The sequence below is a fragment of the Notamacropus eugenii genome, chromosome 2 (genome assembly GCF_028372415.1).
Source record: "Notamacropus eugenii isolate mMacEug1 chromosome 2, mMacEug1.pri_v2, whole genome shotgun sequence".
NCBI classification, from domain to species: Eukaryota; Metazoa; Chordata; class Mammalia; order Diprotodontia; family Macropodidae; genus Notamacropus; species Notamacropus eugenii.
Genome location: NC_092873.1, coordinates 319443478 through 319464581, shown reverse-complemented (window position 1 = coordinate 319464581; position 21104 = coordinate 319443478). Strand labels below are relative to the sequence as shown.

At 43.6% G+C, this 21104-nt stretch overlaps 2 protein-coding genes across 9 annotated transcripts in view; one reads left to right on the top strand and one right to left on the bottom strand.

Annotated features, from left to right (window-relative positions):
* Positions 1-1152: 1152 nt before the first annotated feature.
* On the bottom strand, positions 1153-21079 carry TMC8 (transmembrane channel like 8). Of its 4 annotated transcripts, none has more exons than XM_072645165.1 (17): positions 20983-21078; positions 17038-17247; positions 15791-15939; positions 14249-14398; positions 12704-12786; positions 12196-12332; positions 11566-11713; positions 10788-10958; positions 10109-10248; positions 8757-8883; positions 8278-8375; positions 7585-7768; positions 6650-6780; positions 6399-6554; positions 5336-5414; positions 4981-5169; positions 1153-3332 (listed from the first exon to the last, which is right to left on the bottom strand). In XM_072645165.1, exons 2-17 carry the CDS (start codon positions 17196-17198, stop codon positions 3318-3320), a joined length of 2118 nt encoding a protein of 705 aa, XP_072501266.1. In that variant the 5' UTR covers positions 17199-17247; positions 20983-21078; the 3' UTR covers positions 1153-3317. The 4 variants fall into 4 exon arrangements, with proteins under 4 accessions (XP_072501266.1, XP_072501264.1, XP_072501265.1 ...); XM_072645163.1 differs by having other exon boundaries at positions 6399-6557; positions 20983-21077; XM_072645164.1 differs by lacking the exon at positions 20983-21078 and having other exon boundaries at positions 6399-6557; positions 17038-18867.
* The window catches only part of TMC6 (transmembrane channel like 6), a 56011-nt gene continuing 47133 nt past the window's right edge, over positions 12227-21104 (top strand). For 3 of the 5 annotated variants that reach the window (XM_072645152.1, XM_072645159.1, XM_072645162.1), the window contains exon 1: positions 12332-12495. The gene's annotated coding sequence lies outside the window, so the exon portion shown is untranslated. The other 2 variants (XM_072645150.1, XM_072645151.1) reach the window with 2 other exon arrangements.

Genomic DNA, 21104 nt, shown 5'->3' with positions numbered 1-21104 from the left:
TGCTCGTTGTTGTTCAAGTCCAACTCTCTGTAACCCCATTTGGCAACGATACCGGAGTGGTTTGCCATTTTCTTTTTCAGCTCATTTTACAGATGAGGAAACTGAGGTAAGCAGGGTTAAGTGACTTGCCCAGGGTCACACAGCTAGTTAAGTATCTGAGGCTAGACTTGACCTCAGTCTTCCTGACTTCAGGCCTAGCATTCTATCCACTGTGCTATCCACTCTATGATGAACATAATACATAGAATATAATCAATAACATACATGACAGTGTGGCATAAATGAAACTAAAGACACAAATCTCAGTGCAATTCACAATGCATGAAAGACAGTGTGGTGTAGTAGATAAAGACCTGGAGTTGGACCCAGGAAGACCTGGGTTCAGGGACCATTTCTAACACATACTGGCTGTGTGACCCTGAACAAGTCACTGCTCTAGGCAACTCCCTAAGATTATAAATTGCAGAAAAGATGCTGACCCCAATTGGTAGATGGAGTTTCCTTATCTAGGAATTCCCTATATCCATGAAATCTTAAATCCAATCTCTGTCCCTATCCCTATGACTGAGCAGAGATTGGAGTAGCTAGGTGTCACAGTTGAAAGAGTGCCAGGCCTGAAGTCAAGAAGACCTGAGTTCAAGTCTAGCCTCAGACACTTACTAGTTGTGTGACCCTGGGCAAGTCATTTACCCCTGTTTACCGAGCTGGAGAAGGAAATGGCAAACCACTTCAGTATCTTTGCCAAGAAAACCCCAAATATGGTCACAGAGAGTCAGACATGACAGAACAAGGGGCAGAGATTGAAACTCTCTGTTCTAAGATATTCCCAAGAGCCTATTTGGTTTAGCATACAAATGAATTTGAGCCCAGACAAAAGGTAAATGAAAAGTAAACCAAGAGGTCAGTGTTCTCCAGGTCCTACCCTACTCTGCATTTCTTCCTTTATCATACTTCTCCATCAACCACAAACCCTCTGGTGCTATCATTCTGGGAAGTGAAAAACTTTTTTGTCTCTCTACCTCTCCTCTCCCCATTAAAGAATATTCAGTCCTAAAAATGTTATGGGGTATACTTGAGCATTTATGAATGTATAACATGGGTGACACAAGTTAACAAATACTATCCAACTACATGATAGAGTGTACATGCAGATACCTAATATATGACATTTGTATTAAAATTGTGTGCAGCCAACATGAGCACATTTGATAAACCTAATAGATTGCATTATAATCAATACTACATAAGACAACATAGTATATATATCAAACTAAGGGCATGTACTCAATACATGGGATCACATAACAGAATTGCGTTCAGTGATCACGCACAAAGATCATGTGTAGAAACATGTATGTGCCAAAGCAATAGTGCATTTATAACATTGTATACCAGCACATACAGCAATGATATTAAATATGGCAATAAAAGCGTATTACATAGCAAACACAGAAGTCATAAGCCAGTCATAATAGCATTCTTTAATTACACACAAAGCATCCTGCACTATGGTAATTGGCATCATTGGTGCCATGGACAACCACGTCTCCCATTTTTCCTAAAGCATGATATTCAAGCTGGGTTACTGACCTAATAGGCCTGGCCTTTCTGTCATGACCTCCAGAGGTTGTGGATGACCCAGGCTTCCCGTCATCATCCTCAGACCTACTGGGCAGTAGTCATGAGCTTCAGCATGGCTTGGACTGTCACTCTCTCCAAGTGTGGGTGTCTGCTATTTCCTAGATCTCTCCACAATTTAAGTAACAGCCAAATAAGAAGCTACTTCTGAATTTAACCCTTCTCTCTAGGTTAAAAAGAATTTCTTCTAGGGTCAGGAGGGAGTCACTGGACTTCTTGGACCCGAGAGCAAGTACTAACACCCAGATATGTGAGCTTTGGGTATTTTAAACACATACAGAGATTTCTCTTGAGTTCTTGATTGTTTAATTGCAAAAAAAAAAAAAAAAAGCAAAACTGAAAACTGTATTATAATGTTGGGTGGAAAAGAAGGGATAGGACTCTGGTTAAACACAATCCTGCCCTGGGCTCAAGAATATACATGTGTAATAGTAATAATTTGTGTCACTGTAAACAGTCTACATAGGCTCATATGATGCTTTCCTTAAGCCTAAAAAAAGGCAACACGTCATCCTATTAATTACCTAGTGAGTCATGCCTATCTGGTTGTATTTCATTAGATTCTAAGTTCCTTGAGGGCAGGGACTGTGTTTTGTCCCTTTTTGAATCCCCAACACTTAGCACAATGCCTGGAACATAGTAGGTACTTAATAAGTGTTTATTGATTTACTCAAGCCGGTAGCCCAGTGGCCTAGGCTTGTCTGTCTTTTGGGTGCGTAAAAGACTTGTAGTATCCCCAGAGGCCACCAGAGGGTATTCATCCTGCAAATGCATAGGCTGTTCCTATATTGTGGAGCTGATGAGGCTTCAAGCTGTTATGCAGGGTAGGTGTGGAATTAAACTAAGGAATGAAATGAACTATTTCTCAAAATATCTGAATATAAAATCTGTTTTCTAGATATACCCCATGTTTGGACTGGGTGTCTTTTGAGCTGCTACTTCAGCTCTGTTGTTGAACACCACTCCCCCTGTGTCCACAGAACTCAGATACTTAACATGCCATGATCACAGTTCATTGAATATAGTAAAAAAAAAAAAAAAGAAAGATAAAGGAAATGGTTCACATGTTCCACATGAAGTCATGTCATCAACCTCTCCCCTCTTGCCCTCCTGGTTCTTTGGAGGTGGCAGGCAAAATTCCTTAATTGTTCATAGCCATAGATCATTAGAAAGGAATATGGGAAGGCAAGGGATGTGTGTGTGTGTGTGTGTGTGTGTGTGTGTGTGTGTGTGTGTGTGTGTGTATGTATGATGCTCATATGCTTATGTGTATCTGTGATTCTGTCTAGATTATGGATAGTAGAAAGCTGGGAATAACAATGAAAGGAAATCAACCTGCCCTCTCCAGCTCACCAGCCCAATGGAAATCACAACAGCCAGTCTTGGGACTCCTGATCTGCTCTTTTGTAGTCCAATCTCCATTTCTGCTCCAGGTTCTCCACTGCTTCCACAAGTCTCCAGCAGTCTCAGTTACCACCCATTCAAGTCCCATGCCCTGTTGCTTGCCTTGTTATCAGCAAGTCTTCTTTTCAAGGGCAGTGGAAGAAAAGCCAACTAATTCTGCCTAGCGTCTTCCATCCTATCAAGTGTCTTCTTCTCCAAGTGAAGTGAGCATCCTTATGAGGGTAGAAAGATAATCATCAGACACCATTCTGTGGTATCTCTTTCTCCGCAAATCTTTATTGTCCAGGGTCCTAAAGAAAGATAATTCAGACAACAGGATGACATGCAGTCCACAGATTGTCAACTCACTGAGGTTTAAGATTCACAAAGTAATTTCCTAGAAAGTTCTCTGTTAGGTAAATATTTTATTTATACCACCCCACCCCCATTTTATACACATCAAAGAGTTGGGATTTTGCCTACCAAGCAGGAATATAGAACAAAAGTCATCCTTTCCCTTCCAATGATCCTAAATGCTTCAAAGCAGTTAACTTGGCCAGGTACGAGCTCTCAAGAGCATGACAAGAACTGAAAGGAATTCAGTTGCGCTAACCCAAGCTGGAATAAAGGCAGGGCAGGGAAAGGGGAGGGGGAGTGAGCGTGCAGCATGCTGTTGATAGTCACCTGGGTGACCGTGTGTGTATGAGCTAGGTGTGGTTGACTTGACTAAGAAGAGAACCTAAGATTTGCTGACTTAGTCACCTAAGTATGTTAGCCTAGGGCTGTCTCACAGAAGATCCAGGAGGTCTGGGACAAGGCTAAGCCAAGGACCTCTAATTCTCTTCTGTGTCTTTCTCAGTGGGGAGGGCATCCAACAGGAAGATAATGCAAAAATGGTAGCCAGTGTGGCCTTCACACAGTCTGGAGCCCTGGGGCAGTGTACTTGTGACTGATGTAAGTGGGGATGGGGACAGGGACTGGAAGATGTCGGGCACAGCTTTCTGGACAAAGTAAGTACAGTATTCCATCTAAAAGAGGGGCTCAGGTCTAGCTCTCTTGGGGCCTCTCCAGTTCTACCTAAACTTCTTAGACTTCTCTGACTCATGAGTAATAAGAACAACGGCTGGCATTTATGAAGGCCTTTATGATTACAAAACATGGTGTATGTAGAAAATCTCATTTAATCCTCAAAATTATCATGCTGAGGTAGAAGGAAAGTATTACTACCTCCATTTTATAGATTAGGAAACATTCCTGACAGCTCAATGACTTGTTCAACATCAGCGGCAAAGGTGAGAATCCCAATTTAGGTCTTCTCTGGCCCACCTAGTCCAGATCTCTATGAACCTGGAGCCACCATGGTCTCTGACAGATGAGCTTTTCCCCAGAACCAGGTCTCCATCTTATTTCTTAACCATGTTCAAGGTGTATATAGTTTCCCTTCTCCTTTCTAGCTCCTCTTTATGTGTTTTCTTTTCCTTCCCTTAGAATGTAAGGTCTTTGAGGGCAGGGACTGTATCCCCAGAACTTAGCACAGTATCTAGTATTATAGTAAGAGCTTACTTAATACATGCTTCATCATTGATTCATACACATGTATGGAAATATAGGCAAATATAGTATATGTTTCCAGGTGTCTGTCTCTGGTCTACAGAGAAAGACTCCATTAGGGAAGGTCAGTTGAGTGACCAAAGAATATGTGAAAAAAAAGGTAGGTGATTTCAAAAAGCAGTGCAACGGGAAAAAAAAAGCACTATGGAGGAGGGGAGACTAGGAAGTTCCTCTTGGGCTAGACCTAAGAGCCTCTTACTTTGGGGGTAAAGAAGTCACAGCTGAGGCTTTTTCCTCTTAGTTTACCTGGCTACTAGAGCTACTAGAAAGGGAAATGTGGATGTGGGGAGACTGGGGGACCAGAACTCCAGGGCAGGTAGATCAAAGAAAGGAGAAGGAAATAGTGACCTGAGAATGAATGGAGCTTTCCATGAATGATCTGGGCCTGGGAGATCCAGGACAAGGGAATCCAGGGCAGAAGGATCTGGGATGGGAAGATCGGGAACTGGGGGATCCAGGTCCCCAAGAATCAGACCCTCCTGACTCTTCTAGAAGTCGTGACAGGTCCTCCACCAGGTGCCATTTTTCTCGTACTTGCTAAAAGGAGAGGCAGGGAATGGACACTTAGATGAAATAGTAATTAAAGAGTGGAGTCCTACTTAGCTCCCAACTCAGGCCAAGAATCCAGATTAAGATCCGCCTCAACCCTAGCTCATCTCCTGCCTCAGAGCCCATCCCGTTCCTGCCCATTCACTGCACTCACCCATTGCAGCTGTCTCCTAAGACCCTTGATGGCTCTTTTGTTGGCCCCCGATTGGGAGAGGCACACAGTAAATGTAAGGCTTTGAGGAAACAGGGAAACAAATTTCAGGCTTCATTCAGCCCTAAGCACATCTTTCCTACCTTTGACTGGTCCCCCTTAGCCCACTCACTTCCCTGCTGCAGCATACCCCTCCCTTATCTGAGGTCACTCCAAATCTCCAGGTGCTGATTTGTATCATATAAGCATAGGTTATAGTCAAGATAATGGACCACTCTTTCCTTTCCCTCAATGGTCCCTGACTTCAAAAGCAACCCAAAATGGCATTTGGGTGCAACAGGTACAAAAGATAGGTAAGTCTCACCCTTCTCATCTCTCCCCAATTACTTACAAAGTATTCAGTATTCAAAGTATTCAGCACTAAGCCACAATCTTAGTATCTGGACTTGTTTCTAGAGCAAAGAACTTTTCGCATGACTGTCTTTTTTTTTTAATTTTAATGGTTATAGGATCATAGATTTAGAGCTAGATGGTACTTTAGAGGCCATTCCTCATTTTACTGATGGCTAAACTGAGGCCCAGAGAAGACAAGGGAGGAATGAGAGAAATTTCTAGTGTTCTCTCATTTCTGGTCTCCAGGTGGTACACATGTAAATCAATATCAGGGCAGCCAGCATGGTAAGAATAAATAATGAAAACTGTCACTAGTTAGCTTGATTGGCAGCTCAAAGAGCTTCATGAAAAGAGGGAGGAAAAATGCCTCTCTCCCTACCTCTGTCATTATTTCAAGGACACCATTAATACAGAATTCCTACATGAAATCTTGATCCTCAGACTCTTTTCCAGTCTTTCTGTGCTTCGCAGATTTACATATATCAGGTTGATTTCACTTATTCATTCATTTAACACACATGTACTAAGCACCTACATATACAGAGCACAGTGCTAGGCACTAGGGAAAATATAATATTTAGGTAAACCAGTTCTAGCTCTCATGAATGTACAAGCTCCCTTTGTGTCCTTTGGCTCCTGCACCCCCTCCCCGCCTTTAACCCAGAGGTGGTACCTAAGTAAAATGAGGATGGGGTACCAGAAGGCATTGGAACCAAAGTAGTGAACGACTTTCTGGGCTGATGGTGAGAGTTGCAAGGCCACCACCTCTGGAACCACTTGCCAGGGTGCTGAGTAGTTGGAGAAGAGACCACAATTTATGGAAGAGGGGCTGCTGCAGGGGAAAGGGTAGAGAAGGAAAATCAAGAAGGCTGGAGGAGAGCAGATCCCCCCATAAGGGATACCCCCACCCCGGAGCCTTCTTACCTGCTGATGACATAGAGCAGAGGCACAGAGGCCACGAGGAGGCCCAGCAGGAGAACCAGCTGGAAGAAGAAGGTGGCGCTGGAGGCTTGGAAGAGGCGAGGGGAGGGCCTGCAGTTCCTGAGGAGAGTGTACTGTTGGGAGATGAGAGAGGAGAGATTATGCAGGATATCTCCCAGATTTGAAAGGCAGAATGGTCATAACCTAGTGTTCACTGTGACTTCCTAGCCTAATGTCTTCACATTTACTAAAGCACCATAGCCTGTAAAGCTGGCTTCCCTTTCCTGCTAAGGGGAAGGTTCTTGGTAAACCATCTCTTCCAGAGCCATAACTAGGGTTGAGCAACTAGGACTTTGCTCCAGGCAACTCACATGGGGAGGTTATGCTTTCTTTCCACTGTTGTCTTGGAAGGGCCTTCCTCCTACCTCCTCCCATCCTGTCACCTCCCAGGATCTGAGTACCCATTGGCTTGCACAGTACTCCCTGGGAGAGAACACAACTGCATCTAGTTCTATCACACGGACACATTTCTCAATTGAATTTAATCCAGGAAAAAAAAACAAAACTAGTTTAAGTTCTTATTTTCCCCTGGCCTTAAAGATAGCTAAATAATCATACATCTCCTCAGAGCTCCTGCCTCAAATTTACCTGGTCTTTTTATGTTTCCCTACTCTTCTTTCCAGCTAGGTGGCACAGTAGATAGAACTCTGGGCCTAGAGTCAGGAAGACCTGAGTTCTAATCACATGTCAGACACTAGCGTTACCCTGGGCAAATCACTTAATCTGTTTGCCTCAGTTTCTTCAGCTGTAAAATGGATATAATCCACCTTGCAGGAGAATTAAAAAGAAATACTATTTGTAGAATGCTTAGCCCTTTACACTGGAACCTAGTCAGCACTATAGAAATACTTATTCCCTTTTCATGAATGGCTTCTTACTTTCTTGACGTAAAAGGTGAAGAAGATGAAGATACTGCTGAGCAGGGGCAGTAGGGGGCAGTAGAAAAGCCCCATCCAGGTCACCGTCTGCCCAGCTACAATATCCAGCACATTCTTGGGCACCAGAAATTCTTCTCTGCCCAGCCAGACCCAGAATTGGCCTGAAAAGTGATCGACCAGCAGCCTGAAGTGAGGTGAGAACAAGAGTGCCCTAAGTATCACATGTGTGCAGAGCAGTAAGAGATAGTCATTTCTTACTTAAAATTGTGGACCATAGCACATAAAGCTGAAGAAAAAGGACTAAGGGCCAATGAGGGGAAGTACTTGTCCAAGGTCAAAAAGATGTCTACTTACAGCATAGTTTCCTGTGGGCAGCCCACATGCGCTCATATTTTTCTCATGCTTTTGCAAATACATTCTCTCTTTGTCTCTATCTGTCTCTCCTTCCCTCCGTCTTTCCCTTTGTTCTCTCCTCCCTTTTATTCCTCTCTCTCTCCCTTCTTTCCTTCCTCTGTTACCCCCCTCCCTTTTTCTCTTTCTCTCTCCCTCTCTCCTTATCTCCCTTCCTCTTTCCCCCCTTTTCTTTCTCATTCTATCACTTTCTCTAGCCCCTGACACATCTTTCTGAGTTTCTTTTTCCTCATCTCCCAAAGCAGTGAGGACAGGGTGGGATTAGGAGGTGAGGTTTCTTACCTCCTTGGCAGGGTGATCAGGAAGGCATAGGCCAGCATGAGGAAGAAGTCAAATATACTCAACTTGTATAACTCCTGACCCACTGAGGTCTCCCAGCACTGGAAGTGGAAAACAGAGAGGACCCACCCCTTGTTCCCCACTGTTATCTTGCCCATCCCCCTTCCACCCTCTAGAAAAGGGGCACCCAGGGATCACTACCCTCACTTGTGATCTGATGTTACATTACCAATCCTGAAGTCAGGATATCTGATTGGCCTGGTCAGTGATGGAGAAGCGAGGGGAGAGATTAGAGTCTGGTGCCTCAGTTGTGATGCCAAAATATAAAGTCTCTAAAGGTAGCAGGGGGAGCCAAAGAAAAAGATCTAAGGACTGATAGACACACAAAGGTTGCATCTGAGTGCTGTCACTGACCAGGTGTGATGCCTAACTTTTAGTAGCCCCCCAGGTTCCCTTCTACCTCAGCCGGAGGTGCTTGTCACCTGGTCACATTGATCATAGCCATAGGGCTCACAGCTGGAATGGTCACTTCTGCCAGTACATAGCACTGTTTGTTGTCTCAGTGAAAAAAGGAACATGCCCAAGCTAGACAGCTTCAGAACCACGCACCTGTGGAAGTGGAAGTCATCGTGTGAAGAAGAGGGAACCCAGGCTGGGGGTGGGGTGGGGCATTACTGCATGTCTAGGTCATTAAGACTGAGTGAGCACAGACCTGGGGATTGCCTACATGAAAGTGGAAGGTGAAGTCAGGGTGGTCCTTCAAGGACCTGCAGTGTCTGAGACTGAGACCACCCTTCTCAACTTCTAGTGACCCTCTCACTTTGGAAAACACTGCTCCCTAGACCCACCTCTGAGATACTATTTTCCTGGAGGACCTCTAGGAAAGAATGTCCCAGAGTCTAGGTCTTACAGGAGGGATTAAGATCAACAAATTGCATGAATATACATATATAAAATTGTAAGAAGTGCTACATTAGGTTTACCCATGGCATCCAAGGGTGTTTGGTAGGAGAATAAAGTATGTGTTATTTATGAAGCCAGTCTCTCAAGGATTGTTTCTAAGAAGTGGGAAGTTGTGATGAATAGCCCTCTACCAATCACGCTGACATTGTGGCAAAGATAAAGTCATTTTACATATGTTGGATACTAATGCACATGTTCTTAATTGTTAACAAGTGAAAAGGGACCAAACAAAATACTGCTGGGAAGATGTATGAACAAGGAGACAAAACATACATTGGTCAGAAAGACTGAAGAGAGCTGGGACATTTTAAGCAATATGCCTAAAAATTTGAGTTTGTCAGGACTTGTACAACTGCCCAGAAATCCAAAAAAGAAAGGACCTTGTTTCTTCAGCATCTCGCAAAGCTGAAAGAAGACAACTCTTGCTTGTATCAATGCAGAAGTTTGAAACAAACTTATCAGAGAGGCAGGCAGAGGAGAGGTTGGATGGGGCCAAATTTGGAAAACTGGACAGAAACAATTCAGAACTTAAGAAAATCCTGAGCGCAATTTCCACTTTAAGCTAGATAAGTTTGGTTTCTAATTCTACCACGAACCCAAAATTTGCTTTCATATATTATGTTTATAGCCTCAGATTCCTATTACTCTAGTTTCCTATTACAACATATAGCTAGTTGAGTACATTATGGTGATGGCTTGCCACTGGGGAATGCAACCCAAAGGAATGAAAGAACTGAGGTGCTAAGGTTACACCTATAGATCCTTGGGTGGTAGCAGGCATGAATTCAGGGAGCCTCTTTTTGGAGATAGACCTATTGGGTACCAACTCAAACTCAGGAGTCTTGTCCTCCCTTACCAAGGCAGTACTGACCAGAAAAGGGTGAGATTGATCTCAGTGTTGGGGGGATAATTCTCCAGTTGGACCAGGAATCCAAACACCAGGGACCCCAGACTGTTGACAAGGGAAATGACTCCAGGGGACAGGTATTGAAGTAGCAAAGACAGGGACTCCTAGGAGAAGAAAGAGGTAAGGTGTTTAAGATGGGTTAACGTGGGAGACAGGATGCACTAGAGAATGAGAGGACCCACAGAAGGCAGCCCAAGGAAGGGAAGGGATGCCTCATACTTCCACATAAAAATTCATTGTGTGGCTACACCTTTCACTAGTTCAAATTGCAATCACTTCAAAGTCTTCAAGCAATTGCTATGATCATTCTCCCCCCCTCCCCCCAAAAAAACCATCACTATGGTGAGAATTCTATCCAAACTTAGCTAGTCTTTTGAGAACTGATACAGACTCTGCCATTAGGACCATTCTGAAAACTTTCCAGTTTGGGAGAAACTTTCACAGTTTTAACTTGTATGACATAGCTTTCAAGAATCTTAGTTTGAATCCATGCCACGATGAAGTCTCACAGGGATTAAGGAGCGAATCCCCCATCATTGTATTATCATATAATGTTCTGATTATCCTCAAGGAAGGCTGGTTCCCAAAAGAGGAGTGGACTTAACAATGAATCCTCATAAAGAAGGAGAAGACCATTACTCACATCTTTGTAGTTCTGAGAGAACTTGGTGGCCCAGTAGATGGCACTAATGCCCCCAACTACCAAGAGTCCGATGAACATGTTGAGCCCCACATAAGAAAGGAGCTGTCGGGCCCTTTGCTTTCTCGTCAGCTGCTGCATCTGCAGGGAGTGTTTCTCCTCTTGGAGCTCAATCTGTAATGGGGACACAAGATGATCAAGGTAGGAGAGGGTGCGGTTAGAGCTGGGCAAGGATGGGGACAGTGACAGAGCTGTACCTATTGTACCTAATATAGGCACATGGTCAGAGACAGTTGAGAGGAAGAAGAGGAACAGAAAAGAATATTTAAGGCTGGTATAGAGATGTGTTAGAGATGACTTTAAGTAGGATCCTGGTGGGGGACATGGGCAGATGTAGCCTAGGACATATCTCTTTGCTGTATAGCTATGTCCCCTAATATTAACCTACCCACTTCCCCCCACCCCCTGTGCAGATGACACCCTCCCCACACACACACAGCCTCTCTTTGTTATAGGTTCTTCACTACCACTACTCTCCCTAAATGAATTGAAGTCACGTTTCTTGCCACTTATCCTGAGAATATTTTATATCTTTTGCACAGATGCAAAAACCACTGATCATATTTTAAGAAATCAACAATTCTCCCTCCCCCTCCTTCTTTCCTGTGACTTCCCACTCTGGGATGCTCAGTCTTCTTGGGTGGATTAGCCCTCTCCCCCTCTTCTCTTGTAAGCACTGCCATCCCCTCCCTGTTAATGTCATGGGCCCCAGTCGTGGCACCTTGAAGTCATTGCTGATGCTGTGTTGTTTGATGAGGACAGCTTCCCGGCTTTGGATGCAGAAATCCCAGGAGACAAACACCTTGCTGCTGAACCGGGGTCTGTAATCCCTGCTCAGCAATTGCTTATGGAGCAGCCCTTTCACCATACTAGACAGAAAAGGTACATGTGTATATATGTATGTATATACATATGCATGTGTGTGTGTGTGTGTCTGTGTGTGTGTGTCTTGGAAGGTGGGGAAGGAAGGAGGCAGAACAATGCTCCAGATCCTCCTCTCAAGCCCCAACTGCTCCAGGACTTTGCCTTCTCTTCTGTAGTCCTCTAGGCAGTCATTCTGTCATCCCCAGAGACTGAGACTCCTGGTCGCAGCCCTTCCCTGAGCATTGAACAGAAAGAGATGGGGAGGCATACAGAGGAGACAGGGCCTCTGCATTCAGGGGTTTTGCAGCTAGAGATACATAACACCGCTGTAGTCACTGACCAGCCCTGAAAAGATGTCAACAGGTACAAATGAATTTGGTCTATAACATTAACGTCTAAATGGGGCTAGGTTTTTGGGAAGAGAAGGGACCTAGATCTGGGGTGGGAGGATGGAGAAGTGGGTAGGAAACATGAGTTCTAATCTCACCGTCGTACAGTCCCACAGAAGCAGAGGAGCAAGCTGGTTAGTGGACTGAGGAGGTAGGCCAGGCGAACACTGTACTGGGAATCACTTTCCGGCCCCATTCGATATGAGCCATAAAAAAGGTAGGTGTTGCTGAGAGCCTGGGGAAAGGGGGTATGAGGAAGGGCAGACTGGATCTCAGAGACCAAGAGATTTCCCCCACTTCCTCCTCAGCCTGATAATGATCTCCCTCTCCCAGCCAGGCTTTGACCAGGGGCTGATTTTCTTGGAAGATAAGAAAATACAGGTACCAGAGGCCATAGAGTAAGTAGCTTGTTCTTTTGTTGAGTGTTAAAATGAGAACATTCTGGCCTGAGCCTCTGGACAATATACTTTTTTGGCCACCCTGACCCAAGATATCCCCAAAAGATTAGGGGGCTCAGTTTGTTAACCTGGGGTACCCTAAAGTTGCTTCAACCTAGATTTCCCTTCTCCTACCTTCACTCCTCTGTTCAAACAAAGCCACACTCACCCTGCCGGTGAAGATATCCCACAAGTGCAAGTGGATCTGGTTCAGATTAGTCTGGGGCTCACGACTGCTAGGGCAATGATATGCTAGGAGAAAGAGCAGCAGGTTAGGTAGAAAGCAGTGCCATAACTAGGGCAGGGCAATCAGAGGTTTACTCCAGGATGACACAATTTAGAGGGCAATGATAATACTCAACAGTCTTTTAGCAATGTAGAAACAACTGAGGTGAGCAACTAACTAGTTAAAAAAGGAAGTTACCAGAGGGTGGCTCTTCCTTCCCCAAATCTGACTGCCTCTCAGATGAGTTTCTCCTTAGCCTGACTCTACCTTGTTCCCCTCTCCTCAGGACTCTTTCTGGCATCAGCCTCATGAGGTCCGTGCCATGAAGTATCCTAACTATTACCACCATCCCAAACCCTCCCCATACAACTGAATGTCTTAATAAGTTGATTTGAGGGTACTTTTTGTGTTGTTTGCTCTAGAAAAACAAACAAACAAAACAAAATTTCTAGTTTAGGTTCTGAGTAGATTGGCCCAAGATTTAAAAAAATTCACCCAAGGTCACACAGCTTCCTTACTTCCCCATTTTTCTCATATCACGTCACAATTCAGATCTCTCTTAGCCCAAAGGAGGTAGAAAAAGGTTGACTAGGAAAAGCTGATTATCATAGATTACTGAAAAATGCTTGGGCTAGGTGGGACCGTAGAGCAATCCCCTCATCTTATAGTTGAAGGAATTGAGGAATTGAGGACTAGAGAGGTAAAATGATTTGTCTAAGCTTATACAGCTAGTTAACACCTGGGCCAGAACTTGAATGTGAGCCTCCTAACTAAAATTCTCTATTAGATCATGCTGCCCTGTTAGCCAAAGAGGTGTTATCACCTGGTCAGGGTCTCATACCTAGTTGCTCAGTTAAATGGGGGCACATGGCAAGGCTGTTGTGAGGATAAAATGAGAAAATAATTATAAAGCGTTTAGCACTGTGCCTGGCACACAGTGAACACAATAGAAATGTTTATTATTATTTTTGTTATTACCTGGGCGGGATGGAACTATGACCCCACAGAAGGCTAGACCAATTCCCATAACTTGGGGGCGCTAGACAAACATTCTTAGGGTGGGAAGCAGATGATGTTTCTCTTGATACTACCGATTACAGGTCAGCGACAAGGTGGGACCTTCTCCCCTCCCCTGCTCCAAATGCTTCTTAACCCCTTGGTCCTTGAACAAATGCCCTCATGCCCTCTGCAGGCATTCTTAACCTGGGTTACTTTAGCTTATTTTATAAAAATATTTTGATAATTCTATTTCTAATATATTGTTTTCCTTGGTAATCTTACACATTTTATTTATTTCTTCAAAGGTTAAGCATTTCTGTATTAGGGTAATTTGACCTTAGCTTTGGGGATGTGGAGCGGGGGAACAGATATCCTCCTATCTTACCCCCCTACCAAAGCAGGACACCCCAGAGCAGACCAGGCCAGGGAAGATAGAACCTGGGGCCAGGGGTTGGGAACTGGACTGGGGAACCTGAAGCTACTACTCACAGATATTGGGGGCAGGGCCTGGGTCAGGTGAGTGGAGCCATGCCAGAGGCAGCAACACTAAACTGGCGGTCAGCAGAAAGGTGAGCAGGTTAAGGATCATTAGGAAACGAAGGAAGGTGAAATAGGACTGTATCCCTGTGCCAAAGAGCCCTGTGGAGCAAAAAAAAAAAAAAAAGGTGGGGAAGGTGGCATCAAATGAATAGGATAGCATGAGGGGCCCAGGGACCTGTAGGAGAAGCTCAGCTTCTGGGGAGCTGATTGCTAAATTTTCAGTGTGAACACTGACACCTCTAGAATGATGCTATGCAATTCAGGGATTGATTTACTGTTTGGTCAACTGTTTAGACTTAAGAAAGTGATGAAGAAACATTAAAAACATTAAAATAAAAATATTAAAATCATTTAAATAAAATTTAAAAAAACATCAAACTGAGAAGTATGTCACGTGCATATTACATCCCCTAGCACCAAGCTGGTTGCTAAATATTTGCCAGCTCTCTGGGTAGAAGCTACTGTAATGGCCCTACCCATTGCTTTTCATATTTTCATATTGAGTTATTCAGATGCTCCCTACAGAGCATATGTGTATGGAAAAGGCAGTATCAGAAGAGGTGGGATTTGAACCTCTGTGCCTCCATCAGATTAAGGCCATTTCAGAATCCCTGGATCTCTGAAGGCTTCTAACCATCCCCTCTGCGCCTTAGATTGAAGATGATGGGGAAAGGGTACAACAAAGGCATAGAGTTGGCCAAGGACTTCACTTTACATGCAGCACTACCGCCTGAGAGAGGCACGTGTGAGGGGCCCAAAGTCATTCTGATGATACCAAAAGGGACCATCCACAGGTAAACTTTGTATTTCTCCCACCCAATGCTGAGCTCTGCACACAAAAGACACTTGATAAATGGTTGTTGTTATCCGTGTTGTTCATTGGGATGGGGTGTGTAAATCCTGGACAGCATCACAGTATGACTACCCTTATTTTTATACTGGGTGACATAAGATTGAAATAAGTAGGAAGGGTCCCCCAAAAGGGCAATGAGGGGAGACCCCAAAGTATAACTTCAAGTTGGAGGAAGGAAGAGGAGGAGACGGGGGAACCAAAGAGGGTGGTGGAAATTCACCTGCTTGCCTTAATTGACTATATGTGACCCTCAAGTCTTTGGGGCATTTCGTGAAGTCCCAGCAGCAGGACAGAACTATAGGTCCTATGGGAAGCTTCTCTCTGGTTCATTGGTGGGAATTTGAAATGAGATTGGATTGGGAGCATAACTTCTCTCACTGGATCCAAACTAGTCACCCAGAGCTGTCTTGGGAACTGACTGGAAGGGGTGGATTGGCAGGAGGAGTCCACACTATGCCTCCATAGATCTGGGATTTGATCAATAGGACCTATGTGGTGATGTTCCCCACCATGTTCAGAACTGGACATTGAGACTACCTCTCCCCATCTGACTCTGATCAGCAGGTTGGGGTGGGGAAAGAAAATTAGAAGTATTACAGAAGACTTTATTTTTTTGGGGGGGGGAGAAGGGATCCTACCACCAATCTCATAGAGGTCCGTCTTCCAGAGCCCAAAGGTCCCCTTGAACCTGTGGCTCACATCCAGAAACTGCTGATGGAGTTGTTGGCATTTCTTCTTCCACTGTTCCCAAAAAGAGGTCTTTACCCCATCTGGCTCCCGGAGGCGCCTGGGAGAAGAGGATGGTGGTGAAAGGGGCACCTCTGAGTTCCAGCTTCTTATCTCTCACCTCCCTATGCTCTCTACCCACTTTCAGAACAAAGGAGGGTTCTGAAATTGTTTGGTATTGGAGGGAGGTGAGAGAGGGCTGATTACATTCTCATTCCACATGATTCTCTAGCTAAACTCTAGCTACTTGTTCCCTGAATGTGATGCTCTATTTCCTGCCTCTGTACATCATTGGAGTAGGCCATCTGCCATCTGTAGAATGCAGTCCCCCCCATTTCTACCTCCCAGAAGCCTTCTCTTCCTGCAAGGCTAATTACTCAGGGATCAGCTCCTTCATGAAACCTTTCCTGATTTCCATTTATTTATAATCTCTCACCTTGATTCCCCTGGTGCACATAAGATCATAAAGCTAAAACTGGAACCTCTTCACTTAACAGTTTGAGGAAAATGGGATCCAGGAAAATGAAGTGACTTGCCCAAAGATGCAAAGGTAATAAGTGGCAGAATTTGAACCCAGCTAATCTGACTTGAGAACTAATCATTTTTCTATTGTGACACAATTCCTTTATGTTATATCCTCTCAGCAGAATGTAGGCTCCTTGAGGGAACTGACAGCTCTGTTATTGTCTCTGAGTCCCCAGGGCCTTGCCCACAAAAGATGCTTAATGCAGCCAGGTCCTGATTAGTTTGAATAATGAAACCCCTAAAATGGTTGCCTTGTTTGAATTTGCCCTGCACACTTCCACTGGGCTCAAACCAATTGCCATATTTAACATAATTATATCTTTAAATGGTGCAAGTTCAAATCTATGCAGGGGATTTAATATTCACCCTAATTAAGACCTAGCTATAACTGTTTATTGAGCTGAGCTAGCTGGTCATCTCAGGATTGGTGCCACAAGCTTATTCCTCCATTCCCTCTTTGTTTACCTATCTCCCATCCCTCTGCACCCCATTCCTTTTCTTCTTCTCATGTTGCTTCCCCTAAGCTCTCTGAACAGCCACTCCTCCTCCCAACCATGCTGCACCTGCAGGCCAATAAATAGCAAAGCTTGGGCACTATCCCTTCTTCTGCTAGGAGGTTCCTTCGAAAACCCACCTGATGAGCCGTTTGTCCATCATGGCATAGGGCAGTGCCTGTAGTGCTACCTTGGTGCTGCATATTCTTTCCATCTCCTCCTCCCAGAGTATTTCACCCAGTGATTCAAGAGGTTCTAGGTCTGACTGAGTAGAGCTCCGCCTTAGGGGGAAAGAGGCCATCTCTGCAGGAGCCTTGATCTCAAAGGACAAATAGGCTTTGGGTACTCACCTGAGGAGTATATAAAGAATAGGATTAGTTTCAGGGTTTTGGTACTGTCATGATGAGAGTAGGTTGGGAGAACTAAGGGTCCTGAGCGCAGGGAAACATTGACGAAAGAAGTTCGTCACTGGGAGTTCCTTGTACCAATGAAATTATAGGTCTGGTTTAAAAAAAAGTCACTTGGTTGCAAATATATAACAACAAGATCCATTCCCCCCAAAGTAAACAGTCAAAAACATGAAGGTATGAAAAGATTCACAAACTATAAATGACCACATGAAAATATTCTGCAAATTATTAATGGTAAAGAGAAGTGAAAATTCAAACAACTCAGGTTTTACCTGACGCCATGAAAACTGACAAAGATGAAAAAAGGATGAGAATAGTCAACGTCAGAAGACTGACTTGCATTGTTGGTGGAGCTGTAAAGTGGTCCCATAATTCTGGAAATCAGTATGGAATTATGCAAGAAAAGTGACCAAACTTTCCCTACCCTTTGATTGAACAATTCCTTGCCAACCCCAACACCTGCTCTTAACCACCACCAACAGGTAGGTAAATCTAAGAGTCCCCAAAGTGCAGTGCTCCTCAGACCACTGCTCCTGCTCCTGCCTGGCCCCAGAAATCAAAATTCTAAGAAGTCATTATGTTCTTGGTGATTTGAACTGGCACTTGCTTCTGTAGATGCTGTGACCTCTCCCTCTTCAGCAGCCAGGCCATGGAAACCTAGGAAACAAAGTTCTTCCAAAAGAGTCTTTGGCACTGTTAACTAACTCAACATCAGAATAGGATATTATTTGATCAGTACAATTAAGATGAAAAAAGATGTATTACATCTACTTTATTGCTACATCCTAAGAACCATTTCTACGTCATGCACCTGAAACCTTCAGTATGTTGCCTTCCTCATCAGAATATTAGCTACGTTCCATTCATACAAAAATATTTCTAACAGCTCTTTTGCAGTGACAATCAGAAATTAAGAGGAGGCGCATCAGTTGAGAGTGGTTGAACAAATGAGGATCTATAAATGTAACGGCATACAATGGTGCTGTAAGAAATGATGAAGGGGACGTTTTCAAAGAAGTCTGGAAATAATTGTATGAATTGATACAGAATGTCATGAGCAGGAAGAGAACAATTTAAATAATAGCAACATTGTAAAGGCAAACAACTGTGAAAGACTTAAAATCTTTGACCAAACACTGGTCCAGATGATTTGTGATGAAACATGCTAGAATAATAGGACTCACAGTGCAGATTGAAAGATATTTTTTTGAACGTGATGAATGAGGGAATTTGATTTGCTTGACTATGCATTCTAGCTACAAGAATTTTATTTTTCTTCCTTTTTCATGGAGGGGGAAGGAGGGAAGAAAATCAATTTTTGTTCATTGAAAAAAAAATTCAATTTACAAAAAACCCAAAAAGAATGTGAGCTCCTTGAGAGTAGAGACCACCTTACTGTTTCTATTTATATCCCCAATGCTCACTAAATGCATAACAAGTGCTTCATCTTTCATTCATTCCTTCAATCAATCCTCCTATTGGGCATATGTCCCAAGGAACTCGAGGACAGTAACAGAAGTCCCATATATGATATGATATTCCCAGTAGCCGTTTTCATGGTAGTAAAGAACTGGGGGGGGGGGGGGGCGGGCGGGAAATTGGGAAATTGCTGAAAAAAACCTGACGTATTAATATAATGAAATATAATTGTACAGTAAGAAATGACAGATGAGGAATTCAAAGAAATGTAGGAAGACGTGTTTGAATTGATGCAGAGCAAAACTGACAGAATCAAGGGAGCACTATCAACCCTGACAACAACGATGTAAGGGGAAAGACACTAGAAGGAAACAACTCTTGAGTAGTGCCTGCAACATGGCAAGTGCTTAAATGCTACTGCCAACTGCCAATAGAAACACCAATGGAGGTCAAGGAGGAGAGATAACAGACCTCCTTCTCCCAAGGGACGGCCATTAAAACTCTAAGCATTACAGCTATTATTCCCCAACGTCTGTTCTTTCTCTGTACTTCTCTACCCCTGCTTTCCTTACATTTGTAGTTTAGAATTCTTGAAACTGTGCCAACTTTTCTTCGTGAACTGTGTACATACAGTTGTGGGCATATTGGTAAACTGAAACCTTTTTCTTCTTAATATCAGGATCCGTATTAAATACTTGCCTTCTACCCTGACACCTAAGTGAATATTCCTAAGTAGGATACAAGAGAAAATATATTCTAAATGATAGTACATATAATACCTATATCAAATTACCTAACATTTTTGGAAGAAGAGAGGGTGGGGAGGGAATAAGATTTGGAACTCAAAATCTTTTAAAAATGAATGCTAAAATAGTCTTGACATGTAATTGGGAAAAAAATACTATTAAAAAAAGAAACATCAGCAAAAATAGGGATAACATCTATCTTGCCTGTATAGTATGGTCATTACAGAAATCCAATGAGATAATGGCTTATATTGTGTCTCTTCAATATGAAATGGACAGTTATATGGTACAGTTGATAGAGTTCCAGGACTGGAGTCAGGAAGACTTCTTTTCCTAAGTTCAAATTTGGCTTAGACTCTTACAAGCTGCATGAACATGGGCAAATCATTTAACCAGGTTTGCCTCAGTTTCTTCATCTTTTAAAAAAGAGCTGGAGAAGGAAATGACAAACTACTCTAGTATCTTTGCCAAGAAAACTCCAAATGAGGTGATGAAGAGCTGGACATGGATTCTTATTGTTCTCTCTAGAGGACCAAGTCTCCAGGTCTTTGCCCTTGATATCAGGCAAACTAGTTAGAGACTAACTAGTTAGAAACTAGTTAGGATACTTTAATTGTTTGCTTTACTGATTATGCAATCTCATTATTTTTTGCCTTAACTCCTAAACTGTTGGGGAGAACTGACCCTGTTCCCAAAATTGAAATTTTCTTTGCCACAGAGAGGGTTCAACAGTGGAAAGAGATAGGAAATGACTGTGATGCAAATACAGTAACACTGTTTTTCTATTTTTTAGAAACTTTTTTTTAAAGAAAGTTACCTCAGTTTCTCCAACTTTAAGTTGAGGAGAAAGAAGTCTAATGCAGACAATGCTAGGTAGGACTAATTAAATTCAGGAGGCAATAAACTGGAAGCCCAGGATTCTCATGGACAGCAGGATTGGGGAGCTGTCTTTTGGATGAGGACAAGCTTCTTCCTACCTCCATGACCCAATTTTTCTTTAGAGTTGAAACTTAAGATAAACTGAGAAAAAGACCACAGATACAAGGCACCTGGGTAACTTTGTAGACCATATAGAGTCCTGGTTCCCCAGAGTATCAGGGACCTTTTTTGGGGAAGAGGGGCCTCACCCTTTCCAGCTCCCTTCTCTGCTTCTCTTTCTACCCCTCTAACCTCTCCCACATTAGTCTCTTTCCAAGGGTAAGGAAAATAGAGTGAGCTGAGAGATACCTCCCCGCACGCCTAAATTTCCCCCTCTAGATACTCTACCTCTGCCACCTGAAAGGGTAGTTTCACAGTTATGCCACAGAAAGGATCTTGGCCTGAGATATGGGGATTTATGGGAGACTTAGATGGGGTATCTGTCCCCAGATCAAAGGTAGACTTGCTGTGATCTGACCATGCTGGGGGTCCTAAACTGCCCTTCTGCCTATCCCACTGTTTCCTCTGAACAGCCTGAGCAGCCCCTCCTCTAAAAACTCCCTTGAGTTTCCTCTCTTGTCCCCATACTTACAGCACTGGTTGCGTTCCTTGGGTATAGCCTGATGCAATGCTTCTCTCTGTGATGCATGTCTGCCTTACTCTACTGAATTGATAGTAAGCTGGGGGTGGAGGAAGGTGAGGGTGGAGAGGGGG

What these genes read in the sequence shown, in the direction of transcription:
- TMC8 (XM_072645163.1), bottom strand. Translation starts at nt 17,198, where the DNA reads ATGGCCTCTTTCCCCCTAAGGCGGAGCTCTACTCAGTCAGACCTAGAA. An exon ending in TCTCTCAGAACTACAAAGAT is followed by an intron (nt 10,249 to 10,787) that starts GTGAGTAATGGT and finishes TTCTTCTCCTAG; the next exon opens with GAGTCCCTGTCTTTGCTACT. An exon ending in CTGATCACCCTGCCAAGGAG is followed by an intron (nt 7,769 to 8,277) that starts GTAAGAAACCTC and finishes ACCTCACTTCAG; the next exon opens with GCTGCTGGTCGATCACTTTT.